The sequence below is a fragment of the Pristiophorus japonicus genome, chromosome 9, assembly GCF_044704955.1.
Source record: "Pristiophorus japonicus isolate sPriJap1 chromosome 9, sPriJap1.hap1, whole genome shotgun sequence".
NCBI lineage: Eukaryota > Metazoa > Chordata > Chondrichthyes > Pristiophoridae > Pristiophorus > Pristiophorus japonicus.
This window is the reverse complement of record NC_091985.1, coordinates 21,195,529-21,214,854: the sequence shown is the minus strand read 5'-3', so window position 1 is coordinate 21,214,854 and position 19,326 is coordinate 21,195,529. Positions and strand designations below refer to the sequence as shown.

Below are 19,326 nucleotides of genomic sequence, written 5' to 3'. Positions count from 1 at the left end.
ACTGGTGTTGGTGGAGGGGGGAAACGTTACCCAGGGATATTTACTGGTGGAGGGGGGGGGGGGGGAACGTTACCCAGGGATATTTACTGGTGTTGGTGGAGGGGGGGAACGTTACCCAGGGATATTTACTGGTGGAGGGGGGGGGGGGGAACGTTACCCAGGGATATTTACTGGTGTTGGTGGAGGGGGGGAACGTTACCCAGGGATATTTACTGGTGTTGATGGAGGGGGGGAACGTTACCCAGGGATATTTACTGGTGGAGGGGGGGGGGGAACGTTACCCAGGGATATTTACTGGTGTTGGTGGAGGGGGGAACGTTACCCAGGGATATTTACTGGTGTTGATGGAGGGGGGGAACGTTACCCAGGATATTTACTGGTGTTGGTGGATGGGGGGCGGGGGGGGGGGGAACGTTACCCAGGGATATTTACTGGTGTTGGTGGATGGGGGGCGGGGGGGGGGGGAACGTTACCCAGGGATATTTACTGGTGTTGGTGGAGTGGGGGGTGGAACGTTACCCAGGGATATTTACTGGTGGAGGGGGGGGGGGGGAACGTTACCCAGGGATATTTACTGGTGTTGGTGGAGGGGGGGAACGTTACCCAGGGATATTTACTGGTGTTGGTGGATGGGGGGCGGGGGGGGGGGGGAACGTTACCCAGGGATATTTACTGGTGTTGGTGGAGTGGGGGGTGGAACGTTACCCAGGGATATTTACTGGTGGAGGGGGGGGGGGGGGAACGTTACCCAGGGATATTTACTGGTGTTGGTGGAGGGGGGAACGTTACCCAGGGATATTTACTGGTGTTGGTGGATGGGGGGCGGGGGGGGGGGAACGTTACCCAGGGATATTTACTGGTATTGGTGGAGGGGGGGAACGTTACCCAGGGATATTTACTGGTGTTGGTGGAGGGGGAACGTTACCCAGGGCACCAGGAGAGCTCCAGGCTATTCTTCCAGATGTACCATGGGATCTTTTACCATCCCCTGGAACAGACAGACCGGGCCTTGGCTTAACATCTGGTCTGAAGGATGTCACTTGCAACAATGCAGCACTCCCTCTGCTCGGCACTGGAACGTAAGCCTAGGATCATGAGTTCGACACCTGGAATGGGTTGAATGCCCCAAATTTCTGACCGAGAGGAAAACAGTTCTATCAACTGAGCCAACCTGGCACCATGTTACTTTGCATGCAAACAATGTCAAGAAGGTGGAGATCTGCGGGTTCTGTTGCAGAATCCTTAATTGTCTCCTTCCAATGGGAATCACAGTGTGTTCTCAGCCACTTGGACTGTTTCAGTGTGTCAGTTTGGCTCAGTTGGTAATGCTTTTGGTTCTAGGTCAGAAGATTGGGGGGTTCAAGCCCTACTCCAGAACTTCAACATGTAGTTCAGATCGAAGCTATCTGGGAAATTTCCTCCAGCCCTACATTCCAGCCCCACCCACTGCTCCTCGAATTCTACATTACTGATGATTTGTCCCACTGCCCACCACCGACATCCATGGCCGATCCACCCATCACAGCCTTTGTCATTCTCTCAGAACAGCTTCCGAGAAACATATCTCTTTGACCATGCCTTCATTCTAACCCTCTGCCCCCAGCCGCCACACCACCACCCAAAATTCCACACCGTGAGAGTCCTGTACTCTCCCTCTCTGTGGTATTCCTGTAATCCCCCCCCCCCCACTCTGTAATTCCTGTAACCACCCCCCCACTCTGTGATATTCCTGAACTCTCCCTCTCTGTGATATTCCTGTAACCCCCCCCACTCTGTGATATTTCTGTAACCCCCCCCCCCACTCTGTGATATTCTTGTAACCCCCCCCCCCCCCACCCCCAGTCTGTGATATTCCTGTAACCCCCCCCCCCACTCTGTGATATTTCTGTAACCCCCCCCCACTCTGTGATATTCCTGTAACCCACCCCCACTCTGTGATATTCCTGTACCCCCCCACTCTGTGATTCCTGTACCCCCCCACCCCCGCCCCCAGTCTGTGATATTTCTGTAACCCCCACCCCCCCAGTCTGTGATTCCTGTACCCCCCTCTCCCGCCCCAGTCTGTGATATTTCTGTAACCGCCCCCCCCCCCACTCTGTGATATTCTTGTAACCCCCCCCCCCGCCCCCCCACCCCCAGTCTGTGATATTTCTGTAACCGCCCCCCCCCACTCTGTGATATTCCTGTAACCCCCCCCCCCGCCCTCCACCTCCAGTCTGTGATATTTCTGTAACCTCCCCCCCCCCCCACTCTGTGATTCCTGTACCCCCCCCCCCCCCCCGCCCCGCCCCCAGTCTGAGATTCATGGCCTTGCACCTTCTCTGCTCTGTGTCTTTCTTTGTCTCCCCTGTGGTGTATTCCTTCTCTTCTGTAAAGTTCTGAATAGTCCCATATATGTGTCAATCCAAATAATCACCATTTTTTTCACACAAAGAATTATCAGAACACTTAATGCAACAGGTGTCCAAGTAAGCAAATACTTCATTTTGAAGGGAATAGGATGGGTTTTTGAAAGGGGAGAATATTGAAATGTTGAGAAAGGGCAAAGAAATGGGATTAGTTTAGACAGGTCTGGTTGTGGAACCAGCACTAGCACAGCCTGGATAGGCCATCTGACCTCCTTCTGTGCTCCAATTTGTATGAATCTGTGTCTCGTTAGATCGCAGGCTGTTGGGCCGTTTCCTACTCTCCCTTCTGTTCCACCCTCCACCCTCCTGTTCCATTTTATGTATCCCATCACCCATGGACACTTTTCTATTTCCTTCAGAAATTCAACTTGAGAAGTTATGTTAAACTTGTATCGAACTTTGATTAGTACGGTGCAGTTCTGGTCGCCATATTCTAAAAAAGATATAGAGGCACTGGAGAAAGTGCAAAAAAGATTCACAAGGATGATACCAGAACTGAGAGGAAATAACAGGCTGGGGCTCTTTTCCTTTAGAAAAGAGAAGGCTGAGGGGTGATCTGATAGAGGTCTTTAAAAATATGAAAGGGTAGATGTAGAAAGATGTTTCCACTTGTGGGGGAGACCAGAACTAGGGGTCACAGAAACATAGAAAGATAGAAAATAGATGCAGGAGTAGGCCATTCAGCTCTTCGAGCCTGCACCACCATTCAATAAGATCATGGCTGATCATTCTCTCAGTACCTCTTTCCTGCTTTCTCTCCATACCCCTTGACACCTTTAGCCGCAAGGGCCATATCTAACTCCCTCTTGAATATATCCAACGAACTGGCATCAACAACTCTCTGCGGTAGGGAATTCCACAGGTTAACAACTCTCTGAGTGAAGAAGTTTCTCCTCATCTCAGTCCTAAATGGCCTACCCCTTATCCTAAGACTGTGTCCCCTGGTTCTGGACTTCCCCATCATCGGGAACATTCTTCCCGCATCTAACCTGTCCAGTCCCGTCAGAATCTTATAAATTTTATGAGATCCCCTCTCATCCTTCTAAACTCCAGTGTATAAAGGCCCAGTTAATCCAGTCTCTCCTCATATGACAGTCCCGCCATCCCGGGAATCAGTCTGGTGAACCTTCGCTCAATAGCAAGAACGTCCTTCCTCCGGTTAGGAGACCAAAACTGAACACAATATTCCAGGTGAGGCCTCACGAAGGCCCTGTACAACTGCAGTAAGACCTCCCTGCTCCTATACTCAAATCCCCGAGCTATGAAGGCCAACATACCATTTGCCTTCTTCACCACCTGCTTTACCTGCATGCCAACTTTCAATGACTGATGAACCATGACACCCAGGTCTCGTTGCACCTCCCCCTTTCCTAATCTGCCACCATTCAGATAATATTCTGCCTTCGTGTTTTTGCCCCCAAAGTGGATAACGTCACATTTATCCACATTATACTGCATCTGCCATGCATTTACCCACTCACCTAACCTGTCCAAGTCAGCCTGCAGCCTTTCAGCGTCCTCCTCACAGCTCATACCGCCACCCAGTTTAGTGTCATCTGCAAATTTGGAGATATTACACTCAATTCCTTCATCTAAATCATTAATGTATATTGTAAAGAGCTGGGGTCCCAGCACTGAGCCCTGCGACTCCACTAGTCACTGCCTGCCATTCTGAAAATGACCCGTTTATCCCGACTCTCTGCTTCCTGTCTGCCAACCAGTTCTCTATCCACGTCAGTACATTACCCCCAATACCATGTGCTTTAATTTGCACACCAATCTCTTGTGCGGGACCTTGTCAAAAGCCTTTTGAAAATCCAAATACACCACATCCACTGGTTCTCCCTTGTCCACTCTACTAGTTACATCCTCAAAAAATTCCAGAAGATTTGTCAAGCATGATATCCCTTTCATAAATCCATGCTGACTTAGACTGATCCTGTCACTGCTTTCCAAATGCGCTGCTATTTCATCTTTAATAATTGATTCCAACATTTTCCCCACTACTGATGTCAGGCTAACCGGTCTATAATTACATGTTTTCTCTCCCCTCCTTTTTAAAAAAGTGATGTTACATGAGCTACCCTCCAGTCCATAGGAACTGATCCAGAGTTGATAGACTGTTGGAAAATGATCACCAATGCATCCACTATTTCTATGGCCACTTCCTTAATTACTCTGGGATGCAGACTATCAGATCCCGGAGATTTATCGGCATCAATTTTCCAAACACAATTTCACGCTTTATAAGAATATCCTTCAGTTCCTCCTTCTCACTAGACCCTTGGACCCCCAGTATTTCTGGAAGGTTATTTGTGTCTTCCTTCATGAAAACAGAACCAAAGCATTTGTTTAACTGGTCCATCATTTCTTTGTTTCCCATTATAAATTCACCTGAATCTGACTGCAAAGGACCTACGTTTGTTTTCACTAATCTTTTTCTCTTCACATATCTATAGAAGCTTTTGCAGCCAGTTTTTATGTTCCCAGCAAGCTTCCTCTCATACTCTATTTTCCCCCTCCTAATTAAACCCTTTGTCCTCCTCTGCTGTATTACAAAATTCTCTCAGCCCTCAGGTTTGCTGCTTTTGCTGGCCAACTTATATGCCTCTTCCTTGGATTTAACACTATCCTTAATTTCCCTTGTTAGCCATGGTTGAGCCACTTTCCCCGTTTTATTTTTACTCCAGACAGGGATGTACAGTTGTTGAAGTTCATCCATCTGAACTTTAAATGTTTGCCATTGCCTATCCACCGTCAACCCTTTAAGTATCACTCGCCAGTCTATTCTAGCCAATTCACGTTTCATACCATCGAAGTTACCTTTCCCCAAGTTCAGGACCCTAGTCTCTGAATTAACTGTGTCACTCTCCATCTTAATAAAGAATTATACCATATTATGTCACTCTTCCCCAAGGGGCCTAACACAACAAGATTGTTAATTAGTCCTTTCTCATTACACATCACCCAGTCTAGTTGGCCAGCCCTCTAGTTGGTTCCTCGACATATTGGTCTAGAAAACCATCCCTAATACACTCCAGGAAATCCTCCTCCACCGCATTGCTACCAGTTTGGTTAGCCAGTCAATATGTAGCTTAAAGTCGCCCATGACAACTGCTGTACCTTTATTGCACACTTCCCTAATTTCTTGTTCGATGCTGTTCCCATCCTCATTACTATTGTTTGGTGGGCTGGACACAACTCCCACTAGCATTTTCTGCCCTTTGGTACTCCGTAGCTCCACCCTTACAGATTCCACATCATCCAAGCTAATATCCTTCCTTACTATTGCATTAATTTCCTCTTTAACCAGCAACACTACCCCACCTCCTTTTTCTTTCTGTCTATCCTTTCTAAATGTTGAATACCCCTGGACGTTGAGTTCCCAGCCTTGGTCACCATGGAGCCATGTCTCCGTGATGCCAATTACATCATACCCGTTAACAGCTATATGCGCAGTTAACTCGTCCAGCTTATTCTGAATACTCCTCGTATTGAGGCACAGAGCCTTCAGGCTTGTCTTTTTCACACCCTTTGCCCCTTTAGAATTTTGCTGTAATGTGGCCCTTTTTGCTTTTTGCCTTGGGTTTCTCTGCCCTCCACTTTTACTTTTCTTCTTTCTATCTTTTGCTTCTGCCCCCATTCTACTTCCCTCTGTCTCTCCACATAGGTTCCCATCCCCTGCCATATTAGTTTAACGCTCCCCCCCAACAGCACTAGCAAACACTCCCGCTCGGACATTGGTTCCGGTCCTGCCCAGGTGCAGACCGTCCTGTTTGTACTAGTCCCACCGCCCGCAGAACCGGTTCCCATTGTCCCGGGAATTTGAATCCCTCCCTTCTGCACCACTCCTCAAGCCTCGTATTCATCTGAGCTATCCTGCTATTCCTACTCTGACTAGTACGTGGCACTGGTAGCAATCCTGAGATTACTACTTTTGAGGTCCTACTTTTTAATTTAGCTCCTAGCTCCCTAAATTCGTCTTGTAGGACATCGTCCCCTTTTTTTACCTATATCATTGGTACCTATATGCACCACGCCAACTGGCTGTTCACCCTCCCTCTTCAAAATGTCCTGCACCCGCTCCAAGACATCCTTGACCCTTGCACCAGAGAGGCAACATACCATCCTGGAGTCTCGATTGCGGCCGCAGAAAGATCTATCTATTCCCCTTACAATAGAATCCCCTATCACTATAGCTCTCCCACTTTTTTTCCTGCCCTTCTGTGTAGCAGAGCCACCCACGGTGCCATGGACTTGGCTGCTGCTGCCCTCCCCTGATGAGTCATCCCCCTCAACAGTACCCAAAGCGGTGTATCTGTTTTGCAGGGAGATGACTGCAGGGGACCCCTGCACTACCTTCCTTCCACTGCTCTTCCTGTTGGTCACCCATTCCCTATCTGTGTACCCTTTACCTGCGGTAAGACCAACTCACTAAACGTGCTATTCACGATATCCTCAGCATCGCGGATGGTCCAGAGTAAATCCACCCGTAGCTCCAGTGCCACAATGCGGCCTGTCAGGAGCTGCAGGCGGATGCACTTCCCGCACATGTAGTTGTCAGGGACACTGGAAACGTCCCTGACTTCCCACGTATTACAGAAGGAGCATAAGTCGTGTCTGAGCTCTCCTGCCATGACTTAACCCCTAGATTAACTTAGTTTGGCAACAACAATGCTAAAAGGTTACTTACTGATAAAGAAAAAGAAAAATGAAAAACTACTCGCCAATCACCAGCCAATCACTTACCCACTTGGCTGTGACGTCACCTTTCGATTTCTTTCTACTTTTTTGACTTCTCTCCCTGCACCGGCTAGCCTCCTCGACGAACGCTGGGCCTTTATAGGCCGCTCCAACGTCCCCGGACTCCCGCTGCTCGCACTGCCGCCTCCTCGATGAACACTGGGCCTTTATAGACCGCTTGGATGTCCCCGGACTCCCGCTGCTCCCACTCCCGCCTTATCGACGAACGCTGGACCTTTATAGGCCGATCGGACATCCCCGGATTCCCGCTGCTCGCACTCACGCCTCCTCAACGAACGCTGGGCCTTTATAGGCCGATCGGACGTCCCCGGACTCCCGCTGCTCGCACTCCCAATATAAAATCGTCACCGACAAATCCAATAGGGAATTCTTGACCCAGAGTGGTGAGAATGTGGAACTCGCTACCACAGGCCGTGAGTGAGGCGAATAGTACAGATGCATTTAAGGGGAAGCTGGATAAGCCCTTGCGGGAGAAAGGAATAGAGGGTTATGATGATAGGGTGAGATGAAAAGGGTGGAGCATAAAACCGGCATGGACCAGTTGGGCCGAAGGGCCTGTTTCTATGCTGCACATTCTGTGTAACTGTTCGATGATATCCGAAACCTTTCCCCTTGAATGACATTCCCTCTTCTTGTTGCCAAAGCTGTGTTTCCGACATGTGTTTCATGCTCAGTTATGAAGTCAATAAGTAGGCAATAATTGGTTTCATCTGAACGATAGGCCAGGCTCCTTGGAGTTTGAAAGATCCACTGAGAAGCTAGAGCCGAAAGGCACAGTCGGTGTAATATGCAAAACGCCAGCTTCTGGGCTGGAATGGAAACCGCAGCAAAGAGTGAATAATGACTTTTAAAATCAGATTTATTATAGATGTAATTGTAGTCTGTGAACGGTTTTGATCATGATGGTTCTAATCAGCAGGAGCAATTTTCAAGAGCCCTGGCAGAAGGCAGTCCTTTAACTGAATGTGTCTTTAATCACTGCTGGAGCGGAATTCTAAACGCCTTAAAATCTTCTGCTCCCGGTGTTCTGGCCGATATTTATCCCTCATCCGACATCACTAAAAAACAGATGATATGATCATTATCTCATTGCTGTTTGTGGCAGCTTGCTGTGCAGAGAATAGTTGCCGCGTTTTCCTACATTACAACAGTGACGACACTTCAAAAAAGTACTTCATTGGCTGTAAAACACTTTGGGATGTCCTGAGGTCGTGAAAGGCGCTATATAAATGCGGATTCTTTCTTTTTCTCGTTATCCCCTGTGGCGTCAAGCCACAGTGTGCAAGTGTGAATGAGACTCTCCTCACGGAATCGATAGCTGCCGTCCGTCTTTGCTTTCCGTGGGTAAGAGCAGTGCCGGGATGTGGCAGCAGGAAGCTCCCCTGCCGTGATTTCATTCAAGAAATCTCCAACCAGCCTGGCGAGCGCTGATATTTTTATAGCCTTATAAAAGTATCAGCCATGACTCAATGGGTGGCACACTCACCTCTGAGTCAGAAGGTTGTGGGTTCAAGACCCACTACAGGGTCTTGAGCAAATAAATCCAGGCTGACAGTACAGTGCAGTATTGAGGGAGTGCTGCACTGTCGGAGGTATCGTCTTTTGGATGAGACATTAAACCGAGGCCCTGTCTGCTCTCTCAAGTGGATGTAAAAGGTCCCATGGCACTATTTCGAAGAAGAATAGGGGAGTTATCCCCAGTGTCCTGGCCAATATTTATCCCTCAATCAACAAAACAAAAACAGATTATCTGGTCATTATCACATTGCTGTTTGTGGGACCTTGCTCTGCGCAAATTGACTGCTGTGTTTCCCACATTAGAACAGTGACTATACTCAAAAGTACTTCATTGGCTATAAAGTGCTTTGAGACATCCAGTGGTCATGAAGCGCGCTATATAAATGTTTCCTTTCTTTAAAGTTGTGCGTGGAAAAGGCTGAAGAAATGTGGAAAAAGTCAACACTGCTATCATAGAATCATAGAATGGCACAGCACAGAAGGAGGCCATTCGGCCCATCATGCCTGTGCCAGCTCTGTGACAGAGATGTCCAATTAATCTCATTTCCTGCCCTGCTCTTTTCCCGTTGCCCTGCAAATTTTTCCTCTTAAAGCATTTATCCAATTCCCTTTTGAAAATTCCGAATGAATCTGCTTCCACTGCCCTTTCAGACAGTGCATTCCAGATCATAACAACTCGCTGCGTAAAAATAACTTCTCGTCTCCACTCTCCATGCAATTTCCTTGCAAGTGGGGAACGTGAGCACCTTTCCTGTTGTAAAATGTCCCTGTTAGACTGACTTCAGTAAGTGAACAGCAAGCACACATACAAATGCGTCGAAGGAGCAACACGCAAACGGGCCATTCGGCCCAACCATTACGTGTCAGCGAGCTCTAATCCCACTTTTCCTGCCCTGTTGCCATCTCCCCTTCATCCAGAGAGCAATGTCAAAACCTCTACCGTGGATCCTCTGTTGTCTGAATCTCTGCCCAAGTCTTCACCAGATGGGGCCTTGGACAAGATGTCACCCCATGACACTGGCCACTAACACCATTCTCCTCCTGTCTGATCTAAATCAAGGTCACTGCCCAAGTGTTTTGCGATTCAGTTTATGTGATTTGCATCACGCTCATCTTCACTCTTGAGCTGACAGCGTTGCTGCACCTAACTGGCAAGAGCAAAACTTGCAGACTTTCAATTACATAAGAACATAAGAAATAGGAGCAGGAGTAGGCCATTTGGCCCCTCGAGCCTGCTCCGCCATTCAACAAGATCATGGCTGATCTGATCCTGGCCTCAACTCCACTTCCCTGCCCACTCCCCATAATCCTGAACTCCCTTATCGTTCAAAAATCTGTCTATCTCTGCCTTAAATGTATTGAATTATTGGGCCAACTCCATTATCCTTACAGCAGGCAATGGAGATTCCATTATTCAGGACAAACATTATGGCCTTGAATTTCCTGTGTGGGCAGATCCCGAAATTAAACCCATAAGTGCGGCCATTCCCACGCCCATTTTTCCCAATCATACGCTGCCAATCTAATTAGTAAAAGTGGGCCTAAATCAGAGTGAACAATCGGTACCCAAGAAAAGCGCTGAACTCGCATGATATATTTCTTCTTTAAGTTAAAAGTTTCAATTCCTTCAACCATCAGTCATGCACATTTGGCAATACAAGTTTAAGAATCCGGGAAGCTTTTGAATTTTTAACGTGGCTCATAGTAATCTCATAAAAATTCATTCAAAGAAACAGATAATACATAGCAGGTCTCTGAGGCTAAATTCAAGAAGAAAATACTCAAAACAACTGCAATAAAATGACTATTTCCTGTCGTGCCTGAAAATCTGGTGTTAATTTGGGGAGAGACTTTGAGCAAGTGCGTATCAGGCTCTAACTTGGGATGGGGCCAATTTAATGGGCGGAGATACTTAGGGCGAAAGGATTGATAGACGGCCGTAAGAGATGGAGGAGGTTTGAGTGTATTGTACCTACACACGCAATTCACTTGCGCCCAAAATTCCGCGATCTTTTAGGCCACGTATTTGGTTCGCACCCAGAATGCATTTGATTCCGGGCGGAGCTACGCAGGAAATTTGGGCCACACAAGTTGTACAGAGACGGTGTATATTTGCTTTTAAAGTTGTGCTCTTTCAGCCATCCCGTATCAGCATCAAGAACCTCCAGGTCAGTTATAGTGCAGTCAGATGCAGCGTAATAACTCCCGCTGTTGTGCTTCCAACAACATGCCTGTGCGCCAACCTCATGGGCATCCCGTATTGAACACGTGTGACACGGGTTTCCCCCATTTCCCACACTAGCCATCCCGTGGCCTCTCAACAACAATAACAACAACTTGTATTTATGCGGCGCCTTTAACGTGGTAAAAGGTCCCAAGGCGCTTCGCTGAGCCATATAAGGAGATATTAGGGCAGGTGGCCAAAAGATTGGTCAAAGAAGTAGGCTTTAAGGAGCGTCTTAAAGGAGGAGCGAGTGGAGGAGAGGCGGAGAGGTTTAGGGAGGGAATTCCAGAGTTTAGGGCCACGACTGCTGATGGCAGGGCTGCCGATGCTGAAGCGATTAAAATCGGGATACTCAAGTGGCCAGAATTGGAGGAGCGCAGCGATCTCAGATGGTGGTCGGATTGGGGAAGGTTACAGAAATGCGGGGGTGGGGGTTGAGGGTGGGGCGACGCCATGGAGGGATTGATGAGAATGTTTAAATTGAGGTGTTACCAGACCGGGAGCCACGGTAGGTCAGTGAGCACAGGGGTTAATGGTGTGAGTTAGGACACGGGCAGCAGAAAATAGAAATAAAGCAAGGTGTGCTCCCCACAAATCATGATAAATCACAGAGTGCAAAACTGCATTACAACCTACACTGCCAAGGGGAACTCTCTGCCTATTTCAGCATCAAAGTGTTTCTCCATTCATTAGCAGGAGGGTGACTGATCTTTCTTCCCTTCACGCAGGATTTCAGCATCATCTGCCGCCGGATTACCTGCCCGCCCGTGTCATGCGCCAGCCCCTCTTTCATCGAGGGCGAGTGCTGCCCCTCATGCCTCCGTAAGTATACCCCAGTTCATCATTTTAAATTGTGTTGCCGTGTCTTTTAATCTGTGTGACCTTATAGGGATCAGAACCAAATACTCCAGGGTGGGTTGGTGGGGGGAGGATAGGGGAGAAACTGCTGGTTCAATCTTACGGCAGTGCTGCCCAATTAAGTGACCTTACTAGATGTGACATTAAACCTCTGCCCTCTCAGATGAATGTAAAAGATCCCACAACACTATTTCGAGGAAGAATACATAGTTCGCCCCAGTCTGGCTAATATTTAATCCCGCAACCAACATCATTAAAAGAGATGATCTGGTCATTTATCTCTACATTACAATAGTGACTACACGTCAAAAAGTACCTAATTGGCTGTAAAGCACTTTGGGACATCCTGGCATTGTGAAAGGCGCTATATAAATGCAGTTCTTTCTTTCTTTCTTTCTTTCTTTCCTTCTTTCTTTCCTTCTTTCTTTCCTTCTTTCTTTCCTTCTTTCTTTCCTTCTTTCTTTCCTTCTTTCTTTCCTTCTTTCTTTCCTTCTTTCTTTCCTTCTTTCTTTCCTTCTTTCTTTTCTTTCTTTCTTTCTTTCTTTCTTTCTTTCCTTCCTTCCTCCCCACTCTGTGAGATTCCTGTATCCTCTGAACTCTGTGAGATTCCTGTTTTTTTAGCTTTTCCATTTATTCCATTCAAATTATATGTTCCAAATTACAACACATGTGCAACTTGAAAAATGCCGCTCTGTTCTTTTTCTGATTAAGTTCTTGTAATCTATGTACAGGTTTCATAGGAGTTTATTTTCATTGCATTAATAAAAGGTGGTGGGGGAATCAATGTAGGTCAGGGCGAGTCTACGGAGATTGTTGCTGTGCTGGCAGTTTTGAGGGTTTTTATATTCCTAAGTGCAGTTTCTGAGCCGGGGACTCACGGAGAGCGGGTTATGCTGGAAGCGTTCCCTGTGTTTTATCAACTCGTGAGCCACAGAGGACTAGTCAGGAAGCAGCTGAAAGAAAATGGGAGAGGAGAAGACAGTGAGAAGAGAGGAATCCAAGCAAAGTTCGGAACGGATCAGAGAATGGACACAAGAAGCTGTAAATGCTATGGAACAATGGATAGAAAAGCAAAGTCCTAGGTGCAAGGTGCAAGGAGGTGACAGAGAAGCAGGCTGCCAAAAAGCCAGGAAAGAGAAAAATATCTTGTGTCTGTAGTTTAGGAATGTGCACAGTTTTGTGGCATTTATCACTTCCTGATTCCACCCGATACATTTTCAGTCAGCAGCCTGGGATGGCCAGAGCTGCCTCCATGGTGATAATGGATGAGCCTCGGAAGGCAGGACAAGCACTGTCACTCTAGAGTTGGAGCACTGGACTGTGGTAATAAGCTTTTCGATATCCTGAGCAACAACGGGGTCCACGGACCACGGACAGCCTCCAAAGCCCAAGCAACAGTCCTATTTGGACTTGTGTTTCTTACTCACTGATTTGAGATTTATAAGCTGAAGGTTTGGAAAGTACTGTTCTTAACGCTGGTGGCTAAATGCTGCAATAGAACATCAGGACCTATTGATATTGGGAGCTTGAGATATTTGCAATGCCTCGGAGATACCTGGGAATATGGTCGTATCACCGCCTGGACTTGGAACCTCACCATTGTTGGGATGAGGAGGCAGGGAGGAGAAAGGCTGGTGCCTTGGAAATCGGAAGCCTGAAGCACCTTAAAATGACAGGCAGCCTCCACAAAGAAATCCATGCCACTGCCTTCTATGCCACTGGGAAAGAAACAAAGTACCTGCATTTATACAGCGCCTTTCACGACCTCAGGACATCTCTTTACAGCCAATGAGGTACTTTTGAAATGTTGTAATGTAGGAAACGTGGCAGCCAGTTTGGTGCACATCAAGCTCCCACACAGAGTCATGAGATAAATAACCAGATAGAAAAACTTGCATTTACATTTTCAGATCATCTGTTCGGTGGTGTTGGTTGAGGGATAAATATTCGGTCAACCGTAACCGTGGCAAACTCCCCTGCTCTTCTTCGAAATAGTGCCATGGGATCTTTTACGTCTACCTGAGAGAGCAGACTTTTGGTTTAATGTCTCATCCAAAAGGCAGCATCTCTGACAGTGCGGCACTCCCCCAGCATTGCTCTGAAGAAAGCTCATCAGGTTCAGCCATTTAAAGGCTCAGTTTTGGGTTACGGTTATGACCAAAAATGGTTGCAGTGTAGGGCACATCAAAGCCTTACAAAGAGCACTTGGCTGTCTGACCAGCCCATGCTATCGCTGAGGCAAGCAAATCATTAATAACGTGTACTACGGCTCATTACCCACAGAAAGCCTAAATACTGTCAAAAAACAACATGCTTTGAAATGATTAATGACTTCATGCATAATGGGTGACATAGCTGGTGAGATTGAAACATTCTAGAAATAAATTTGTGATTATACAATCGAAACCATTAGCGCGTGGGCTGATTCGTATCTCAAACCCTGATTGGACAGACCTGCAGTCATTAATTATTGTCTCAGATACTTGGATTGGAAAGCAATTTCCAACTTTATAAGCAGCCGACTTGAAAGAGCAAGAGGGGAAAAAAAGGAACCTTTTGAGGGGCCAATGCCAAATTCCAAACTGTCAACAGAAAGATTGCAAGTCCATCTTACAATGAAAGGAGAAAGCGCTGATTCTATCCCATGCACTAACGGCTGTAGTGAATGATCTGGCACTTTCCCGACTGGAGTAATGCCTTTGGATTTCCGCTTCATCTCTTGTTCTATCCTCCAGCTCACTCTTCCTTCTCCCTGATCCTCAATGTTGCCATGAAGGGTCGTTGGACGGTCTCCCACACTAACCAATCCTTTCTCGGGATCCCAAAACTGCATAACTCTTTTATCTCCCTCAACCTTTCCTCGCTCCTGCAATCTTCAAACCCAAACTAAGCATGGCGTAATCCCGAACTTCCTGATTTGCCTCTTCTCATTTACTCCATTCAACTGGGGTAGTGTCCTGCACTGCGACCCTTGGCCTTTCACCTTGCTGTCTCAGTATAAAATAAAATGGTGCAGTGTAATTGTTGAGTTGTTGTATTCTCTCTCCAGTTAAGGACAGTGAAGACAGTTGGTCTCCTTGGTCCGAATGGACAGAATGCTCTGTGTCTTGCGGCATTGGAACACAGCAGCGGGGAAGGTCATGTGATCCCACCAGCAGTCGTTGCGAGGGCCCGTCCATCCAAACCAAATCTTGCCAGCCAGCGGAATGCGACAAACGAAGTAAGTCTCGGCCTTTTGACGGATGTCTCTTAGGGAGTTGGTCGTTCTGACTGTAAGAACGAAAGAGGTGTGGTAGATTTCCCAACTGCACTAACCTTAGCGTCTTTCAGAACCAAATCAGTGTGTTATATGTTTACCATAAACATATTACGCTCACAAACAATAACTAATGAGCTTGCCCAAAGTCTCGGCTGGGAAAGGCATTGTGCCAAATTTTCGGCAGCAACTCTCAAACCCACGCCCTCCACCTGCAAGGGTAGTGGGTGTATGGGAACACCATCATCTATAAGTTCCTCTCCAAGTCACACACAATCCCGACTTGGAAATATGTCGGCTGTTCCTTCATCCTAACAGCACTGTGGGAGCACCTTCACCACACGGACTGCCGCGGTTCATGAAGGCAGCTCACCACCACCTTCTCAAGGTGCAATTAGGGATGGGTAACGCCCAGCTCCTGACAATGAATAAGTTTTTTTTTTAAACTGAGCCATTCAAGCCACCAGATCCCAGGAAGAGTTCCTGGTCTCTGCTGAGTCAGCCACCTCAACCAGGTTGGCAGCCGGGCTATGGTGATGAAAGATCAACCAAGGTTCTCGCATAGTGGAGAAGCTCGTCTGGGCTCATCCATGAGGAATGGCCACGCTGGCGAGGAACCAGAGAGTGCCCGACAACCTCGAAATTGTACCCTAGCAAAGAGTCCATGTCACGTAAAGGAGAGGGGAAAAAGGGGAGGATGTTGGGAATGCAAAATGCCTGGGGTAAATCTTAACTTTGTGCGATAGTGTAAAACAGGTTGTGGCGAGTCGGCAGCCTGTTCTACATCTCTCACAATATTTATTTCCATTGAAGTCAAAGTAGAGAGATATCAAACGGGCCAGGATCTACCCTGCCTTCTGTTTATTCTCAATGCAAGCTCCTTACCTTTCCTGTCAGGTTTAATCGGAGCATCTGATGAGTTTCAGTTTGGATAGCAGTGTGGTGTCCTTGACCTTAGCGGAGGTGTGAAGAGCCCGAGGCAGCTGTCAGACACTGAGGCTAAATTAAGGCAGCTGCTGCCTTTCGCGTACCACTGAGCACAGTTCTTGTGAAAGACCTGATTTGGAATGTGACCGAGGTGTCAGATACCTCCCAGAGCTCCCTCCCTGCTTCGGTTATCTCTGTGTCTGTACGTCAAGAATGTATTTAACTCTCAGTTGTGAAATGAAGGTGCTGTTGGCATTATATGTAATGGGAGTTTAACATATTCGTGTTGGCGTGGAAGCCCGTTCTATAATTCACGTGACTTGAAAATGCAAATGATCGTAATCATATTAAAATGCAACAAAAATTGTCTTGAAGTTTCAAAAAGACGGGAACCATTGTTTTACGTTATGGTGGGTCTCGAGGGGCTGAACAGCCTACTCCTGTTCCTGTGTTCCTGATCTCCATTCTCCAAATATCCAACTTTTCCCAGGACACAGCCCTAATTGACACATTGGGGGTCATTTTTATTTTGGACGCAGGCGGTAAACGGGTGTTAGCGGATCTGCCAGCTGTTGTACAACCCACCTGATATTCCATTCCATTGACTTTGGTGGGCAGAAAGATCGGGCGCGGTGTACAGCGAACGGCCAATCCGCTAACTCCTGTTTTTCACCACAGCCGAAAGTTAAAATCAGGCCTGTTGTATCATTGCAGCAAACTGACGCCAAACTCCTCCTGTGTACACAGGAACATAAGAATTAGGAGCAGGAGTAGGCCATTCAGCCCCTCAAGCCTGCTCCGCCATTCAATGAGATCATGGCTGATCTTCGACCTCAACTCCACTTTCCTGCACTATCCCCATATCCATTGATTCCCTTAATATCCAAAAATCTATCGACCTCTGTCTTGAATATACTCAACGACTGAGCCTCCACAACCCGCTGGGGTAGAGAATTCCAAAGATTCACAACCCTCTGAGTGAAGAAATTTTTCCTCATCTCAGTCCAAATTGGCCAACCCCTTATTCTGAGACTGTGACCCCTGGTTCTAGACTCCTCAGCCAGAGGAAACAGCCTCTCAGCATCTGCCCTGTCAAGCCCTGTAAGAATGTTATACGTTTCAATGAAATCATATCTCATTCTTCTAAACTCCAGAGTACAGGTCTACTCAATCTCTCCTCATAGGACCACCCCCTCTGACAGAACACGGCCCACGAAAGAATCAATTCAGTTTTTTTTATTATACATTCACGGGATGTGGGTGTCACTGACAAGGCCAGTATTTATTGCCCATCCCTAGTTGCCCTTGAGAAGGTGGTGGTGAGCCATCTTCTTGAACTACTGCAGTCCGTGGGGTGAAGGTACTCCAGTAGTGCTGTTAGGTGAGCGACGATGAAGGAACGGCGATATATGTTCAAACCAGTGCAGTTTATTTGTATTGCAACTGTCTTTGTGCTCATGTCCAGGTTATTGCTGTACCATATGATTAAGATCAAAGCTTGGGGAGTCACGCTTATCTGCCAATTTCCATTATCCAATGATTTATCTGTTATCAGCCGCATATTGCTTTAGATTTGGAGAGCACAGTCATTTCTCACTGTCTGATTCTAACTGCAATGTTCTTTCGATTTATACCTGACTGAATTCTTTCGATCCTTGTGCTGACGCTAAATTTTTGTGCCTTCAGTTCGTCAGGACGGTGGCTGGAGCCACTGGTCGCCTTGGTCTCCGTGCTCGGTCACCTGCGGAGACGGCATAACCACCCGCATCCGCCTCTGTAACTCGCCCGTGCCGCAGCTCGACGGCCAGGACTGTGAGGGTAACGGACGGGAGACGAAGCAATGCATGAAGGCTCCGTGCCCCAGTAAGTCCGCTCCGCCACAATCACGTCTCAGCTGGCCGCGGCAACTGCCGCTTCTCTTCATGCACCCGCGCCGAGCCAGCGGGTTGGTTTTCGCTGACGTACTCTGCCACGGCCCGGAAGCTAACCAAATTACGGCTGTTATCACCTTCTTAGCTGCGGGTTGGAGAGTTTGCACTTCAACCTGTGGGCACGTTGCCCCAATTCCGGGCACCACACTTTAGGAGAGGTTGCAGGGGAGGCTTACCAAAATGGTACCCGGGATGAGGGACGTCATTTTTGTGGAGAGGCTGGAGAAGCTGGGATTGTTCTCCTTGGAGCAGAAAGGGTTAAGGGGAGATTTGATGGTGATGCTCAAAATTATGAACGGTTTTGCTAGAATAGGTAAGGAGAAACTGTTTCAACTAGGGGGCGGGTCGGTAACCAGAGGACACATGTTTAAGGCGATTGGTAAAAGAACCAGAGGCAACATGAGGAAACATTTTTTTTACGCAGCGAGTTGTTATGATCTGGAACACACGGCCTGAAAGGGCGGTGGAAACAGATTCAATAATAACTTTCAAAAGGGAATTGGGTAAATACTTGAAAGGGAAAAATTTGCAGGGCTGCGGGGAAAGAGCAGGGACACTGGGACTAATTGGATAGCTCTTTCACAGGACCGGCACAGGCACAATAGGCCGAATGGCCTCCTTCTGTGCTGTATGATTCTATGTCAGAAAATGCTGAGAAAACACAGCAAATCTGTCAACATCTGAGAAGGGAAAAAGCAAGGTCAGAATTTTGGGCAGATTTCTAACATTCATAAGAAAGCAGAGTGTAGGAAAAGTCAAGGACAAGGCAAGGCCAATTGAAGATAATCCTCTCATCCTCATATTTGCATCCAAATATGATTTGGAGTTTCTGCAGTCTCTTGCTCCCTGCCTGGCAGATGGTTCCAGATATCTGCCCCCTTTGGCTTCTGGCCTTCATTTACTTTTCATTCGTTTAGACTTATGAGCATAGGAATGCGAGCATTCGGGGGACGAGGGGGAAACAGTAGTGGGTTGCGATTACAGTGGGAGGGCTACGATTTGGGGTGCAGCACAGATCTGCGGGGGCTCCACTCCTATTGAGTTCTACGACAAATTGCTCTGGGGTGCAGGGTGGTGAGAATGCCATGACTAGGCCCCAACTGCAAAAGAAGGCTTTGACTTTCATTCCCAGCCCTGCAAATTGCGCCCAGCTCACGACTGATAGGCCCAGTAGGACCAGTGCCCGCTGAGATCGGCAGTAGATCCCATTGTGGGCCTACTGGAGGTCCCATCGCGGCAGCAATGCAAAGCGATGATTCCCATTACCAGCTTGGCCCCTCTGATACCTCAGGGGCAACAACAACAAAAACTTATATTTATATAGCACCTTTAACATAGTGAAACGTCCCAAGACGCTTCACAGGAGTATTATGAGATAAAAAATTTGACACCAAGCCACATAAGTAGAAATTAGCACAGGTGACCAAAAGCTTGGTCAAA

At 47.4% G+C, this 19,326-nt stretch overlaps 1 protein-coding gene across 1 annotated transcript in view; it reads left to right on the top strand.

Moving 5' to 3' along the window:
* Positions 1–19,326, top strand: part of thbs2a (thrombospondin 2a) — an 86,519-nt gene that overhangs the window by 28,969 nt on the left and 38,224 nt on the right. Inside the window, exons 7-9 of the mRNA XM_070889131.1 lie at positions 11,643–11,736; positions 14,822–14,992; positions 17,642–17,818. Of these exons, the coding sequence (XP_070745232.1) occupies positions 11,643–11,736; positions 14,822–14,992; positions 17,642–17,818 (442 nt within the window). The remainder of the gene's footprint in view (positions 1–11,642; positions 11,737–14,821; positions 14,993–17,641; positions 17,819–19,326) is intronic.